This window comes from Enoplosus armatus, chromosome 20, assembly GCF_043641665.1.
Source record: "Enoplosus armatus isolate fEnoArm2 chromosome 20, fEnoArm2.hap1, whole genome shotgun sequence".
In the NCBI taxonomy this organism is placed as follows: Eukaryota; Metazoa; Chordata; class Actinopteri; order Centrarchiformes; family Enoplosidae; genus Enoplosus; species Enoplosus armatus.
Window position 1 is genome coordinate 12411336 of NC_092199.1, and position 13709 is coordinate 12425044.

A 13709-nucleotide genomic window follows, 5' to 3' on the forward strand; every position below is an offset into this window, starting at 1 on the left:
CAACGTCACGTTAGTACATTAACCTGACTATTCGTGCGGGGAGTTGACAGATATGTGGTAACGTTTGCTGTATTGATTTTTGCGGCATTACTAGCAGACACGTTAGCCTATGTTAACGTTACACAGATAGCAAACGCTTTCTGACAATTTCCAGTACAGTTGCGTTAACTGTTTAATGCTCAAATGAACTCCTGGGGATATTAGCAGAGACAACGTTAGCAAACAGCTCGGTTAGCACTAACGCTAATAACAAACTGAAAGGCTAACTACTTAGCGTTAGCATGTATCTATCAACATTAAATTATACAAAAACTGCCTTTTGCGCTCACATTCTCTCACACCCTTTACTCCGGTTCTAATAAATATTAGAAAAATACTTACTGTCCGTGTAAAACAGTACTTTGTTAGCCATTAGCTTTGAAATTAACGAGTTTTTCTGTGTTTTATCATGTGTCCAGTGTGTGGTGTTGGTTGGTAACCAGGATAGCTGTCCACCAATGGTGAGAGGCGCATCAGTGTGAGACACGCCCACAGCCTGTCCGCCCTCTGCCAGCGGCTCCGACATCCATACAAGCCTCTGCAAAACCTTGTGCTGCAAAACCACACTTCTGGGGCACTGAACACAGCAGTATGCTATAAGTATGTCATTCAGCATAGCATAAGGTTACACAGAAACAAGGAGCTTGTTGAATGTGTTAATATCACACAGATTTCCATGGTCAACAGTCAAAAGTCCAACACTGTTTTTATTTATTATAAATCAATACATTTTATATAAAAAAAAAAAAGGACAAAGGGGGTCTGAAATAAAACCATTGTAGATGTAAACCAAACAGATCAGGTTATGGCCACCCTCTTACCACACTGGACCCATACCACAGAATCTTGATTAGCCAGCATGTCTAGTTAACACTCATCCCAAAACACCCTTGGCTATACTTAAGATCAATCTACAGTTTGGAAAGGATTTAAAATGGAAATAATGTGGTTGACATCAATCTCTTTGCAAAGCGTTGCAAGTATAGCAACTAAGCATGCCATTGGTTTTTGTGCAATCCATTACAACCATCACCAGCAGCAGTCAACATTTTTTGTGAAGTGCGCATACTTTTTTTTTGTTTGTATAGCAGTTCAAGGATGTGAAGACGCTTAAACTCCTGAAGATAAACAATATAAGCTTTGTGTGGCGCCCAGTGTAACAATCTAGAATTTAGGCATCTTCTGTCAAGAAATAACCAAAACCTGACCCTTCAGACTTCCTAAAATGAAATCAACGAGGCATCTGAGAAAAGCCAGCATCATTGTGTTGTTGTGTACACTTAACTGCTTCTTGAAAATAGGTGGACATCAAAATGTTAACATGCTAAGAGGTCAAAAAGGAGCACAGAGAGCTGCTTAAACAAGCTGCTCGCTGCACTAGTAGCACTCAAAAACACTCAGAAGAGAGGATGGGACTGTTACCATGGAAACCAACTTGGATTTTTAAAACGAAACCACAACTTTGTATTATTCTTTTTAAAAATGAAAATGCCCTTGTGAAAGATTTGTAATATTACTGTTTGCCATGTAATTGCAGGCCAACAGTTGTGAAGGCAATACAAGTGCAACCAATTCATCCTCACAGCACTGCAAGATAAAACCCATTCAATCTATCTAGATTAGTTCAATTAAGATGATTTTACTGACCCCTGGCCCTTATGGTAAATCTCATGTTTTGGAAGTAAGAAATTTCCCTTCTTCTTTATTATTAACTATTTCCATGTAGAAAACGAATCAGCAGGTCAAAATGAACTGTCTTTATGATATTGTGGGAATGGGTTATGGCTTTCTGTTGCCTCTTTTTAAAACCAAGACTTTACTGAGCTAACTCTGCTGGGTTATGGTAGGTAGGTGTAGGTTAAAATGGACCACATGTCCAACTACTAAAAACACTCATGGGAGGAGAAAAAAAGTAAAACAATAACTTAAATAGAAGTGCTTAAAACAGTTCGTAGAGCCCTTTTGAAAACCAAAAACATAAAGTTGCAAAGCAGGAATCCCACCCCAACAGAAAAGGAGAGCAAAATGAACAGTTGTAATGGTAATACTAATATTCATCCAATGATTCACAGATGTACAGTTCATGTGTAGGTCATATCCTTCCCTCCCTTCCCGGTCAGTGGCCCCCCCAAGTCTGAGAGCCGCGGCTTCCCTCTGTTTCAAGTCTATCTGTGGTGGGAGAACACTCTGTCTCAGTACACGTCCCCTCTTCCTCCTTTGACATCAGTGCCTGTTCCTCCTCTTTTTTCCTGCGCTCCAACTCCCACTCCACAAAAGTGTCAAAGAGGCTGGGCCAGGCCTCGTCCTCACTGTAGTTGCTCAGGTCAGACCCAACAGCCTGGGTGAAGTTGAGGAACATGTTCCACGTGTCCCTTGAGATGCCCCGAATACTTGAGGGGTTCTCCGCCAGGAAGTCCAGCCAGCGCTCCAGGATCACAGGTGTGTCCTGGGTGAAAACCAGGCGCCACAGTGCGACGGCGATTTCGCGCTGCAGCGAGCGTTGGCCCTCCTCAGCGTCCAGGCCAAACTGGAAGGTGAAGCGGTACAGGTCCTTGAAGTTCTCTTCATTCTGGGCATCCAACAGCATGCAGGGGAAACGTGAGCAGATACCCTCAAGGCTGTCTGCCTGGATGGCCTTGCAGCCCTCAACAAACTCCTTCCTGGTGACACAAAGTAAACAGGACCAACATTACAATGATACAGGACCATTTCACTGAGGATGATGAGGCCCAGAAGCAAAGGGCATACTTTTCAATAAACCTAAATGAACAACATCAGATCCAACTAATAGACACATTCAAAAATGACAATAAAACTGCAAACAAAAAGGCCATGAGTCTATAACAACACCACACACATCACTGACAAAGAAGGAGGCTCAGCCCCTTGCAGTTTAAGGAATACATTTTAAAACTGTATAGAAATCTGTTCACTCTTACAATGCAACACTGACAAACATTATTCACTTCCGGGTTGTGGGCCTCAACCCAGACAAATATAATTTGTCATTTGAGCCTGACAACAATATAGGCTTTCAAAGTCAAATGTAAAATAAACAGCTTCAGTAAGCATCAGTTGACAATGAAACATGTTGGTAACCAGAGTGTTGTGTTGTTCAAAGCCTCTGGATGGAAAAGTGCTGAGTTAAAAATCAGAGAGGGGGAGCACTGACAAGTGACCCGGCCAGCAGGCAGCCCCATTCATCTCCGACACTGACTGCAGAGTGGGAATGCACAGCAGGATCCATTTCCTGTGTGCCACCTACCCAACAGTGGGAAACTCTGTGTGTGTGTGTGTGTGTGTGTGTGAGATGACTACACAGTGAAAGACTGGAGACTAGAAGGTCGACCAATGCAGGGAGGGGAAGTTGCTTCTGTGACTAGAGGTGTCAGGCATACAGCTAGTTATTAGTGGTGCACAATATACAATAAACGCCTGAAAACATGTTCGGAAAACAATATTGGACAGATAGGATGAACCCCCAATTTGATAAGTGGGGTTTTCAAATTATGGATATCATTGATGTGTATGTTAATTACTAGTGCCTGAGTGTATGCCATTTATTAAGCTATAATATACCTTCTTCATAAATGTAGCAATAACTGGCCAATTTTAAAGTCGTCCGAATTTCTTTGCATTTCTAAACACTTTGCACATTAACCTAAAATGTTCTAGGTATGTCTCTATGTTTCATTTTTTCCTTGTTCATTGGCACGGAAACCAGCTGCCTGGAGCACAGCGTCTGGTCAGGACTAAGGGTGATATTCTCACTGATATGCAACTGGACATAATGCTGGTCATGTAGAACAGTCTTATAATACACATTAGTACATATTGTTATATAGTGTCAGTGTGGAGCTTTGTGGCAGGAAGAGTTGGCCTCTCTTAATCCCAAACATGAACGAAACACTTCAATTTCAGCACACAGCAAACCGCCACACACGTGGGGCACCTGTAAAATGCTTTTGTAGCCGGTGTCGACAGAGTGAATGGGTTACAGTGAACAAAGAATCGAACAGTGATCAGGTTGTTTGTAAGTAATCAAAGATGTGTTGATTGGCCCCAATCCCACAGATTTGTTTAGGGAATCCCCATAATGTTTTCACTTGAGGTAACGCTACAGAGAAGAGAAGAACCAGTTTCATGAAGCAGGTCTCTAGGATGTCTTTTGACAGACGACAGTGAAGATAAGACACAGGAAACATGGGCAGAGAGACGTGTATGGGTTGCAAACACGAAATCTAACTGGAGACGTTGGAGTTATATAGTATGCATTTTAACCACTAGGCCCCCAGGACACACTGAGAAATGGCAAATATAATACCAAAATAAATGTGACATGTTTTATACATGCAACTTAAAAGTCGTCTGTGCTCGTCTGTGTGTTTGATACTTCAACAGGATCTTGTTTGGTAATTAAATCAGGGCAGGGATTAATGAAACTGTTTAGTCATCTGGGATAAGGAAATATCTATCAATTTGTTCAGTCCTCACTTACAACTGATTACTGTGCAGTAGTTATGCTAGTTCATCCTGATAAACAAGTACCAGTGACGACAACCCACCCCATTCCTCAAACCTCCACCTTACCTTGTGAACTTGCACATGGTAGCTGCTTGAAACTTCCAGGCAAGAACAAGCACACGAAACTCCGCTGGGTCCACACACAGGTCATTACAAAACATCTCCATGCCTTCCTCCAAGATGGCATCTTCATGTTCATCCTTGTAGCAGCAGAACAGCTCCTCGATGCGCAGTATTGACAGCCCATCTCCATCCAGACACTCATCCTTGCGTGGCTCCCCCAACACTGCAGGGATGACGGGTGTCTCCACTGTAACCTCCAAGGCCTTGGTGCCATTCGACAGCTCGCTGGTGGCTTTGCTACACGGGGCACTGGGCTCTTCTTTGTGGCCCCCACCACCACCAGCACTGCCTCCTTTCTTATGGTGGGACTTGGAGCCACTCTCCTTGTCTCCACTCTTACTGCCGAGTGAGGACGTTGGATTCTTACACTTGGTGACACACTGGCCCATGTCTTCCTCCCTGGTCCCTCTTCTGTCTTTCCTCCTCACCTTCAGTCCCCGTCCGAACCACCTAGACGCCTCTGCTCTAGCCTGGCGAGACGTCTCAACATACCCTCAGGCCTTAAGGGTGAAGAAAAATGTTAAAATGTTAATTGTCACAGAGTGCAGGCTCTAAACTGAGTCCGTATTGCTCACAATCAAAATGTCAAGATCCACATTTCTGTGGCTATTAGTGGAAGGAAATCAGACAACAGGGATTTCTGAACATTGAAGGTCAAGAAGTTAAGCTACCTGTGCCAAATATGCCACGATCCAGGTCTTGCACTGCCAGACTTAAAAACCCTAAAGAGTGAAGACCAGAGAAAACAACACTCTGTATGTATACATACAATGCAGATTACCATAGAAACTAAAGAAATCCAAGAAAAACATCACCAGTAACCACAGAAACCCAATGAGGTATTTGTAGGCAAATAAAATATGACTAACTTTGTAGAACTTTATCTAGTTATTAACCTTATTATCTTTATTGTATTTGATTTCATTTCACGTTGATCCTATGAACTGTATCCACATAAATGGCTTGTGGACAACTGTGTGTGTTTATCTTTGCTTGGTATAAGGAGTTAAAACACAGACGATCCGTATTTGACAGAGGGAGTTTTACCAGGTTTTACAATAGGCGGTACATAGCAAATGAAAAAAAATGCAACCATGGACCAAGACTGTGGAGCTATGGCTGCCAATGAAAACTGCAATATCTTTTCTATGACATTTTATATTAATCAGTACCTTTACGCATACTTTAATGTGATTATTCCCGACCTTTGGCAGCAAACATTCAATGGAAAGCCTCTTTGATGTTAAGAAAAACACAATTACCATGGCATGTACACCCCTTTCCAGGCTTTTAAAAGTACACATAAATGCATGGAAAAGATAAGGGGAATAATGTCATGCTGAAAAGTAAGATCGCTATAGGAACTCACATTTTTTCCAAATCTTCTGAATATTCAATGCCACAGTGGTAACTAAGGTTGTGATTGGCAAGTAGAATAACTTGAGAATAAAAAGTTAATGTGCAGAACATGCAAAAAGCAAGTAATAATAATACTAAAGAAGACCAAATAATACTTTTGTGGAGAGGTGGATGAATTCCATGTAAACTGGGGTTTAGAGTAAGCAAACTAACACAATATGTATAAAAGCATTATGTCTCCTCTACCAACCCGATTACTCTCAAAGTAGCTTGATTTCATTTGTACATGTTAATGCAATTAATCATTCTGCCGTCACATCCACACACATAAAATGTATGAGCCGATCTTGTGTTTGAAGTAGCTTGTCAGGAAATTACTTACAGACAGACCCTCAGATGGCATTGGCCACAGATCAAAGTGTCTTTCTATTCTGCTCCATCATTGTGACCTTGACATCCGCAATGCTGAAAAGACACATTATCTTGTCATCATAAGCAGAAAGTGATAGCTCATCATACCCAAACCTGCAGGACTATTTTTGTCAACATGCCATGAATATGTAATTTGAGCACAGCAAGATTATTCAATTACTGATTTATAACTACAATAAAGATGTTTTTAAATCATTTGCACTAAGAATATATTGTGCAGTGAGGATTTAAGCAAGGCTTTTACTTCTCTAACGTTAGGTGTCCAGTGAGAGACCTCTCACAGGGCACAGCTCGGTTTGTTCTGAATTACAACTCATGAGCTCTGTTATAAACTCAACAACTTCGAGTTACTTGTGAAACCAACTTTTACTTTGTGATCTTTGATCTTGTCAAGCCACGATTCTTGGTTTAACATTAATAAATGACATTTATGTTCAACATCGGAGCTTATCGACTGTACTCATCATGGCACTGGGCATGTAGAGGCAAATGTCTCACTGACCCATTCTGGCTAACTTCACCTAACTGACATCTGATGGACGTCTCAAGGCCTACGTATTAATTAGACTTTGTAATTATCATCCTCAACAAGCTAGCATGCTAGGTTAGCCAAACACTTCAGTATCCAGCCATTAGTTTAACTAAAATAGATTGTTTGTCCTAAAACTGTCACAGATAACAAAGTTGAGCTAGAACACGAATGCGTGAGAGTTGCAACACTCAATGCATATGTTCAGTTAAGTTAGATAGCTGACCTTATCTGACGTTAGCTGGCATTAACGTTGTTTTTACCAAGTTATGTTCGTTGGGAAGTGGCGAGCACAAACAGGATCAAGTGAGCTTAACAGCACATGCACAACATTCAAAATGTCACGTAAACAGTGTGTTGATAACCATATTCCACCTGGCAATTTAAACCATTCACTAATTTAGATGGTGCCTGTTGTGAAGCTGTTATCGATTCACAAGACATCACCGCCACCGGGCCATTTACATCAAAACTGCCTGGCCCTGACGACGTCGCCATAGCTAGCTAGCATCAGCTCGGTTAACTAAAAGTTAGCTATCGGCTAAGCTAGGTCTATCGATTAAGACAACGAGAAATGCCACAATTATTCTCGTAAAGAAACTTACCTTTTTGTTAAATACTATTGTGTGGAATTGGATGTACATCACTTCAGGAATGCCAGGACAAATTAAGTAGTTAATAAGTTGGCAAAGGTAGCGTACACGACCAGAAACGAACTGAGGCAAACTCGTCGCGTTAAGTCAGATTGCTAGCTAACTTGTTAGCTGGCAGCTGACAAAAACTTCCACATCAATGCCGAATTCTACTCCGCTTTAGAGAAAAAAGAATAAGTAAAAAGCTAGCAACCAGAGCGTGCTTTTGAATCCATTTTGAATTATGTTTCGTCTTTGGAGGGAGTTAAAAGACCATCTCGGACTAAAGCAGCCAATTTCTTTGTGCTTCCCCCTTTTAGTCATTGAGTGGAGCTACATTGTGGGCATTTTCCTGCATCACTTCCTCTCTGCCTACTAGCAACCAACAGCTGATCTCCATCTCAGCGATGGAAGCGATAGGATACATATTTTAATTTTAAAAGTAATGTGCATGTAAATACTACATTACACCCACATGGATAAGTTACTATAAAACCAATTACTTACTTACTATTTTACAGAGACCCTTGAGAGAATAATATTGAACGCTGGAAAATGTGTCAAAACCAGTCTTAAATGGCTTAGACTGGGTCTATAAATTGCAAATTTTAAAAATGTTGCTACTTTAAATATCAAATAGCTAAAACATCTCCAACTTTATGTACGATGAAAAGTAGAGGCACTCGGTTATCTTTATTTGTGTGTGTTTTTTCGTTTCCTCTTTGCAATTTTCCCGTTTAGAAGCCAGTTCGGGGAAAACGTCATCATCAGGCGACAAATGTGTTTCTGCCGTCCTAGCAAGCTGCTCTCGAACTAGCCTCCTCTACAGACACAGTCGCTAGGTCAAGGTTTGTAATATTAAATGACATTGTCAAACATAGTGAACGATAACGCCAATGCTAGTCGTTAATGTGAACGACACTCAACTCGCTATTACTTTAAACTCCGTTCTTTAACAGCAAATATCTTATCAGGGCTGTCAGGAGACGCTCAATGTTAGCTAACTAGCTTCATGTTGACAGGTGATGCCAAAGTATTGCCTCAGTTTTTCTGTTAATACAAATACGCTATTGGCATTATTCTTAAGACTTCCTGTAATCTCAACACATATCAGAACATAGGATTAATACCTTACAGTCAGTCATGTAACAGTTACTTAAGTAGATGATTTGGAAAACAGCCCTGTGTTGATTTTAGTGACATCTAGTGTTGAATGATGGGAACACTCGAGGCTAGACGAGAAGCCCATCATAGGGAGCAACTGCCCCGTGGTCCCAGACTTCCAAGGGCCCCTAATGTCCTAGGTTAATGTAAACTGGACTTGGTAATTGATTAATTGCATTGTTATTAGGGAATTTGCACAACTAAAATACAACTTTAACTGAGGCAGCTCTTGCATTATTAGCTATTCTTGTGGGACTTTCTTGTATGTACATTTATTTAAAGTTTAGTTGAATCAAATGGTAACTTAAGTGTAAGTGATGTCCAGAAAATTGGTATCAAAATATAGGCCTATTGTGTGATACTTAGTCCCTAAGTACAGAAAGATAAATTAACAGTGTTAACAGGGTTTGTAATGCTTAAATTAAACTTAAATTCCTTTACCATGCAGGTAGCTGCTGCTTTTGAGAACTGATGACGGCCTCCACTCGCAGGGCAGTGTTGTCACTGTACATGCGGGTGTTTCGCATCGCCCGGACCTGGCAGACACAGAGTGGAGTTGCAAGTGACACAGATACTGAGAGAAAATACATACTTCAGGAGGCTCGCACTCTGTTCAGACAGAACCAGCAGGTGTGTGAACAACAGTACGCCACTGGCAGAAATGAAGAGGCTGTAGTTTTGTGGCATTTTGTATGACTCGTCCTTTCTTCTGTGTGCTTCTTCTCAGCTCACAGATAAAGAATCAATAAAGAGGTGTATTGAAGAATGTGAAGCAAGGATAGAAATAGGTAAGATTGGAGAGATGCCACAAGTTTCATTACGTAAGTCTTGACTAAGCCTTATTCTATTCAGGTGAGGACCACAGTAACATGTAATACTAATCTGTGTTTTCTATTTATCAAATGAGAATTGCAGGATTTTGTCTTCTGTCTTGTTTAACCTAATGTCTTTGATAAGAATCCCAAGTTGTGTGGTGGGTTTAATTCAATGAAGCATCTGTAAAGTGCTGACTTTATAAACCATGTAACACAATCCCACTTTGACACTCGACCTATAATATTTTGATTAGGTGAACAATGCTGCTGTCTGGTGCAAATCTCTGACAGCGTAGCCCAGTGTTACTTTTGGTCACCATTTACAGTGGTGTGTCTGAATACTTCTGTAAATGAGAGATTCTAGTTTTTAGTTTTTAATACATTTCTAAAAACATAAAGTTCAATAAAGTGTGCAATAAGTGAAGGGGTGTATAATGGGTGTAATATATCTAGCACACTGATTAAGTATTTGTCAGTGAGTGATTAAGCAAGTTCAGCTGAAGGTCTTAAGTGTTTCAGCCTGGAGTAAGCAGATGAGTACACATTGACCTCATGGTCTGAGTGTTTTTTTAAAGAAATTCATTTTTCTTTTGCAGAAAAATCAGAACCATCATTAGTTTACCATCAGTTAAGGGAAATAGAAACCGGCTCACATCAGAAAACTTTTCATGCTTGATCGTTGGTTGTTTGTTGCAAAAGAGATTACACCCCAGAATCATCCATATACTGAGAGAATCAGCTGCTCAGTGTAGGACCATGCAGGACTGCAGGGTAGAAAGCTTTCTGGCTTTGGAAGAGTGATATTTTGTAGCCACTGATTTCGTACTTCTTTAATGGTTTTATATAATGTCGTTTTTCTTCACAGGTCTACATTACAGGAACCCATATCCACGGGCTGTAAGTAATAATCATATATCAGACAAATCAGATATTTTCTTCTGTCTGTGTGGGTTAGTGTGTTGTTGAGAAATGTCATCCAGTCATTTTGTTCTCCGACTCTTCGTGCAGACGTACCTACCACCGCTGGGACTGGCAACTCAGAAAGGCAGGAAGCTGCGAACACAGCAGCGCCTGAGGAAGCAGGCCAAGCCAATTTACTTACAGTCACATGACGAGACCTGATGCTGGATATCCTTGCTTTTCACCAAGAGTTCAAGTTACCAAGAACAGGAAACTAGAGTGTAGTCACAAGCTGATCTCATGGGCTGATTTGTTGCAAGCACTCGATGATGCAGGAACACCCGTCATTCAGGAAAATGCCATGCTTTCATTGTCGTTTTTTCCTGTAAACTGTGTAACATGAGTTCTAACTGGAGCTGGGAAGTGTCAGCTTCTGTTCAGCTCAGGGAGCCTGTCAGTGTGGAGGGACCTGTAATATAAGATCAAGTTGTATATTTTATTTATTACTCTGTGTGAAAACTGTTGTTATAAATACTTAATTCTTCAAGTACACATTTATTTCAACAATATGTTATTGTATACAATGTGAAACAAATAAAGTTTGAAAATAAAGTGTCTTATATTCTAGTAATACATGTGTGAACCATCTTCTCTGCCCCTGATATTGGCCCCATTCTTCAGATTTTCTATAAAGATAGCCTGTTTATTCATGGAGAAAATATGAAAAACTCCAGGAATGTTGGCAACAGCACAGAGGAAGAAACAAGTATTTCTTTCAGTCATCTAAAATTCTGAGTCATTGTGGTGTGTGCAGATGGTGTACTTCCACTAAAGTTCTGAAAACTAAAGAGGAACATCACAGAGCCAAAAGACGCACAGGGCCTTTTACAGTACAGTACAAGAGACGTCCAAGCACGTGGAGAAATGACAACGTGAGGCAGATTTTACAAAGTGCTTTCCAGGAAGGCCTCGAAACGGGAGCAGAAATGAAAAGATGTGTAAGCTTTGTGATAAGAGGCAGAAGAAACAAGTCAAAAGGTGAGAGATACAAAATGTCTACCTCTCCATTTGTTCACCTGTGTGTTTTAAAGGGAAAAGGAATACATGACAAAAGAATGAAAATAAAAGCCTTAACATTTTGATCAATCGAAGATGTTCTTGTAAGGGAGATGTGACATCTTACATACTTTGGTTTTAAAAAAGACAGATATCCTCATTAGGCTCTGAGGAATCTGCAGTATGAGAGGCAAAAACAGCAGTAACCATTTGTTTTGTTGTTGGAGAGATTTACCACTCTTACATCTTTAACATTTCATACTTGAACATTGGTTCTATCTTACAATGGTGTGTTTTCTTTCTTTTCTGAAATAAACACACAACTCACTTCAGACTTAATGATACATTTGTATACAGACAAAAACATAGACGGCAGTGAAGATACACCCTTCTTGGGTGAACTTCCTCGTGCATTTATTCTTTAGCATCTGGGAAGTACAGCTTGCCTTGACTGAGGGAGGGATAGGAATCAGACTCCTGTTTTGCCGCTTTGCCCTTCATCATATATTGATGATGTTGTCAAGTTCAGCTACTGTAAGAGAGCACCAGCTGACCTGCTGGATGTTCACCAACCTGACATGCACCAGCTGAGAGGAGGAGGGCAGGCAGGAGTGTGATGAAATATCCACATGCAGTATTTCATGATGTTACTCTGCCCTGGTAGATCCACGGACACAAGCGATTAATACTGTAGCTCAGGTTTTTACAGCTGTGCATCTACAAGCCATACTCTGAAAAGAAGATCCACATTTGTTTATGTTCATGGATGACAGGGACATGATGCAGGATTTATAGCTTTTGCAGATTACAAATGTCAATAAATATAAAGTGGCAGCAAAGACTCATTTTAATCATCATTGTGGAATTTTGTTTATAATTTGAAGGTGTTTTCAGTTATTTTGGCTGGTTATATAAAGAACTGTAGTAACTTTGTGCATTAGATCTAAAACAATGTGTCATAATTTATTCCAAATTCTTAATTAATAATTTTCATTAAAATTAATAGACTCAAAATGCTATTATACTATCCAACATTTCTGGAGCTGTATTTTCAATCTTATTACAAGAAGATGATGGAATATCTGGTTTTCTTTTTTTAATTTATTTGCCTCAGTTTCTCCATAATAATGAGAGACGCCTGCTTGGTTTGTACATTGCCTTCAGTTCTACTTAAAAATCAGAGCAGAGAGGCGCTTCTCTCTCATGTACCTGTCGATTCATTCAGATGCTGATAATAGTGACAGTGACCTGCAGATGGGGTCGAGGATCTGCTTTCAGTCGGTCTCGTGTTAATATTGACTGAATACTGTGCTCAGTGTTTGCCAGCACAGACTACAGACCATTTACATCTGTAATGTACAAAGTTGTTTTAAAATGTTCTATTTTGAATTACAACATCTCCTTTTGACCACAGAACGGTGTCTCATCTCACTTCCAACATTAAATTGCATTTCACGTGTCCTTCGTTTTGTGTTTGGTCTTCACTAATAGCAAGTAGTGGCACTTACTCACCCATAGGTACAGTATGTAAGGGCATTGAATGTACAATGAATGCTGGTGAAAATGTTCCCGCCTGCCATAAAATATGTTAATAAAACAATTAAATGTTATTAACAAGAGTACAGATGCTCGTACATTTCATTTGTTCTTTAAATGAGTGATTTGAAACAGTAAAAGAGCAGCAATAATTAAAGGTTAGGTCTCTTATACAGTCTTGATAATTAGGTTAAACCAGCTTGCATGAATGATAGGCCTCCGCTTGAATAATGTGGTTCATTTCAGTGAGTTGGCTACAGCCCAAATGTACTTGAAAAGCCCTCAGTTGCTGATATATTCTGTGGGGACTGAAGTATATTTTATGTTCTGCTCCACTTTCCAGCAGCGAGCGGAAAATCAAATATGTGGATCAGCAAACATGACTTCTGATAATCTCAGAGGGGCACGCGTTCACAGTTCAGTATTGTTCTCTGGTGATACAGTGCTGCGTATCACTGTGCTGGAACACCCCAGAGCTCATAATGTAGACCTTATCAGATGCTTTTAATTTCACACTCTGGACTGAGTCACCTTGACAAGCACAGTGTCCTCTCTTCTAGGACTTTTTGGGGTCATTTTCTTTGTCCTCCAGCAGAACAT

General features: G+C 40.3%; 2 protein-coding genes across 3 annotated transcripts; one reads left to right on the forward strand and one right to left on the reverse strand.

Moving 5' to 3' along the window:
* Positions 1-721: 721 nt before the first annotated feature.
* dcun1d3 (defective in cullin neddylation 1 domain containing 3) lies at positions 722-7733 on the reverse strand. Of its 2 annotated transcripts, XM_070927180.1 has the most exons (5): positions 7612-7733; positions 6428-6510; positions 5358-5408; positions 4630-5186; positions 722-2699 (listed from the first exon to the last, which is right to left on the reverse strand). In XM_070927180.1, the coding sequence occupies exons 4-5, from the start codon at positions 5073-5075 to the stop codon at positions 2156-2158; spliced, it is 990 nt and encodes a 329-aa protein (XP_070783281.1). In that variant the 5' UTR covers positions 5076-5186; positions 5358-5408; positions 6428-6510; positions 7612-7733; the 3' UTR covers positions 722-2155. The 2 variants fall into 2 exon arrangements, with proteins under 2 accessions (XP_070783281.1, XP_070783282.1); XM_070927181.1 differs by lacking the exon at positions 5358-5408.
* Positions 7734-8430: 697 nt separating this feature from the next.
* Positions 8431-11058, forward strand: lyrm1 (LYR motif containing 1). The gene is made up of 5 exons (XM_070927455.1): positions 8431-8486; positions 9251-9432; positions 9530-9590; positions 10483-10514; positions 10626-11058. Exons 2-5 carry the CDS (start codon positions 9274-9276, stop codon positions 10737-10739), a joined length of 366 nt encoding a protein of 121 aa, XP_070783556.1. The 5' UTR covers positions 8431-8486; positions 9251-9273; the 3' UTR covers positions 10740-11058.
* Positions 11059-13709: the final 2651 nt, after the last annotated feature.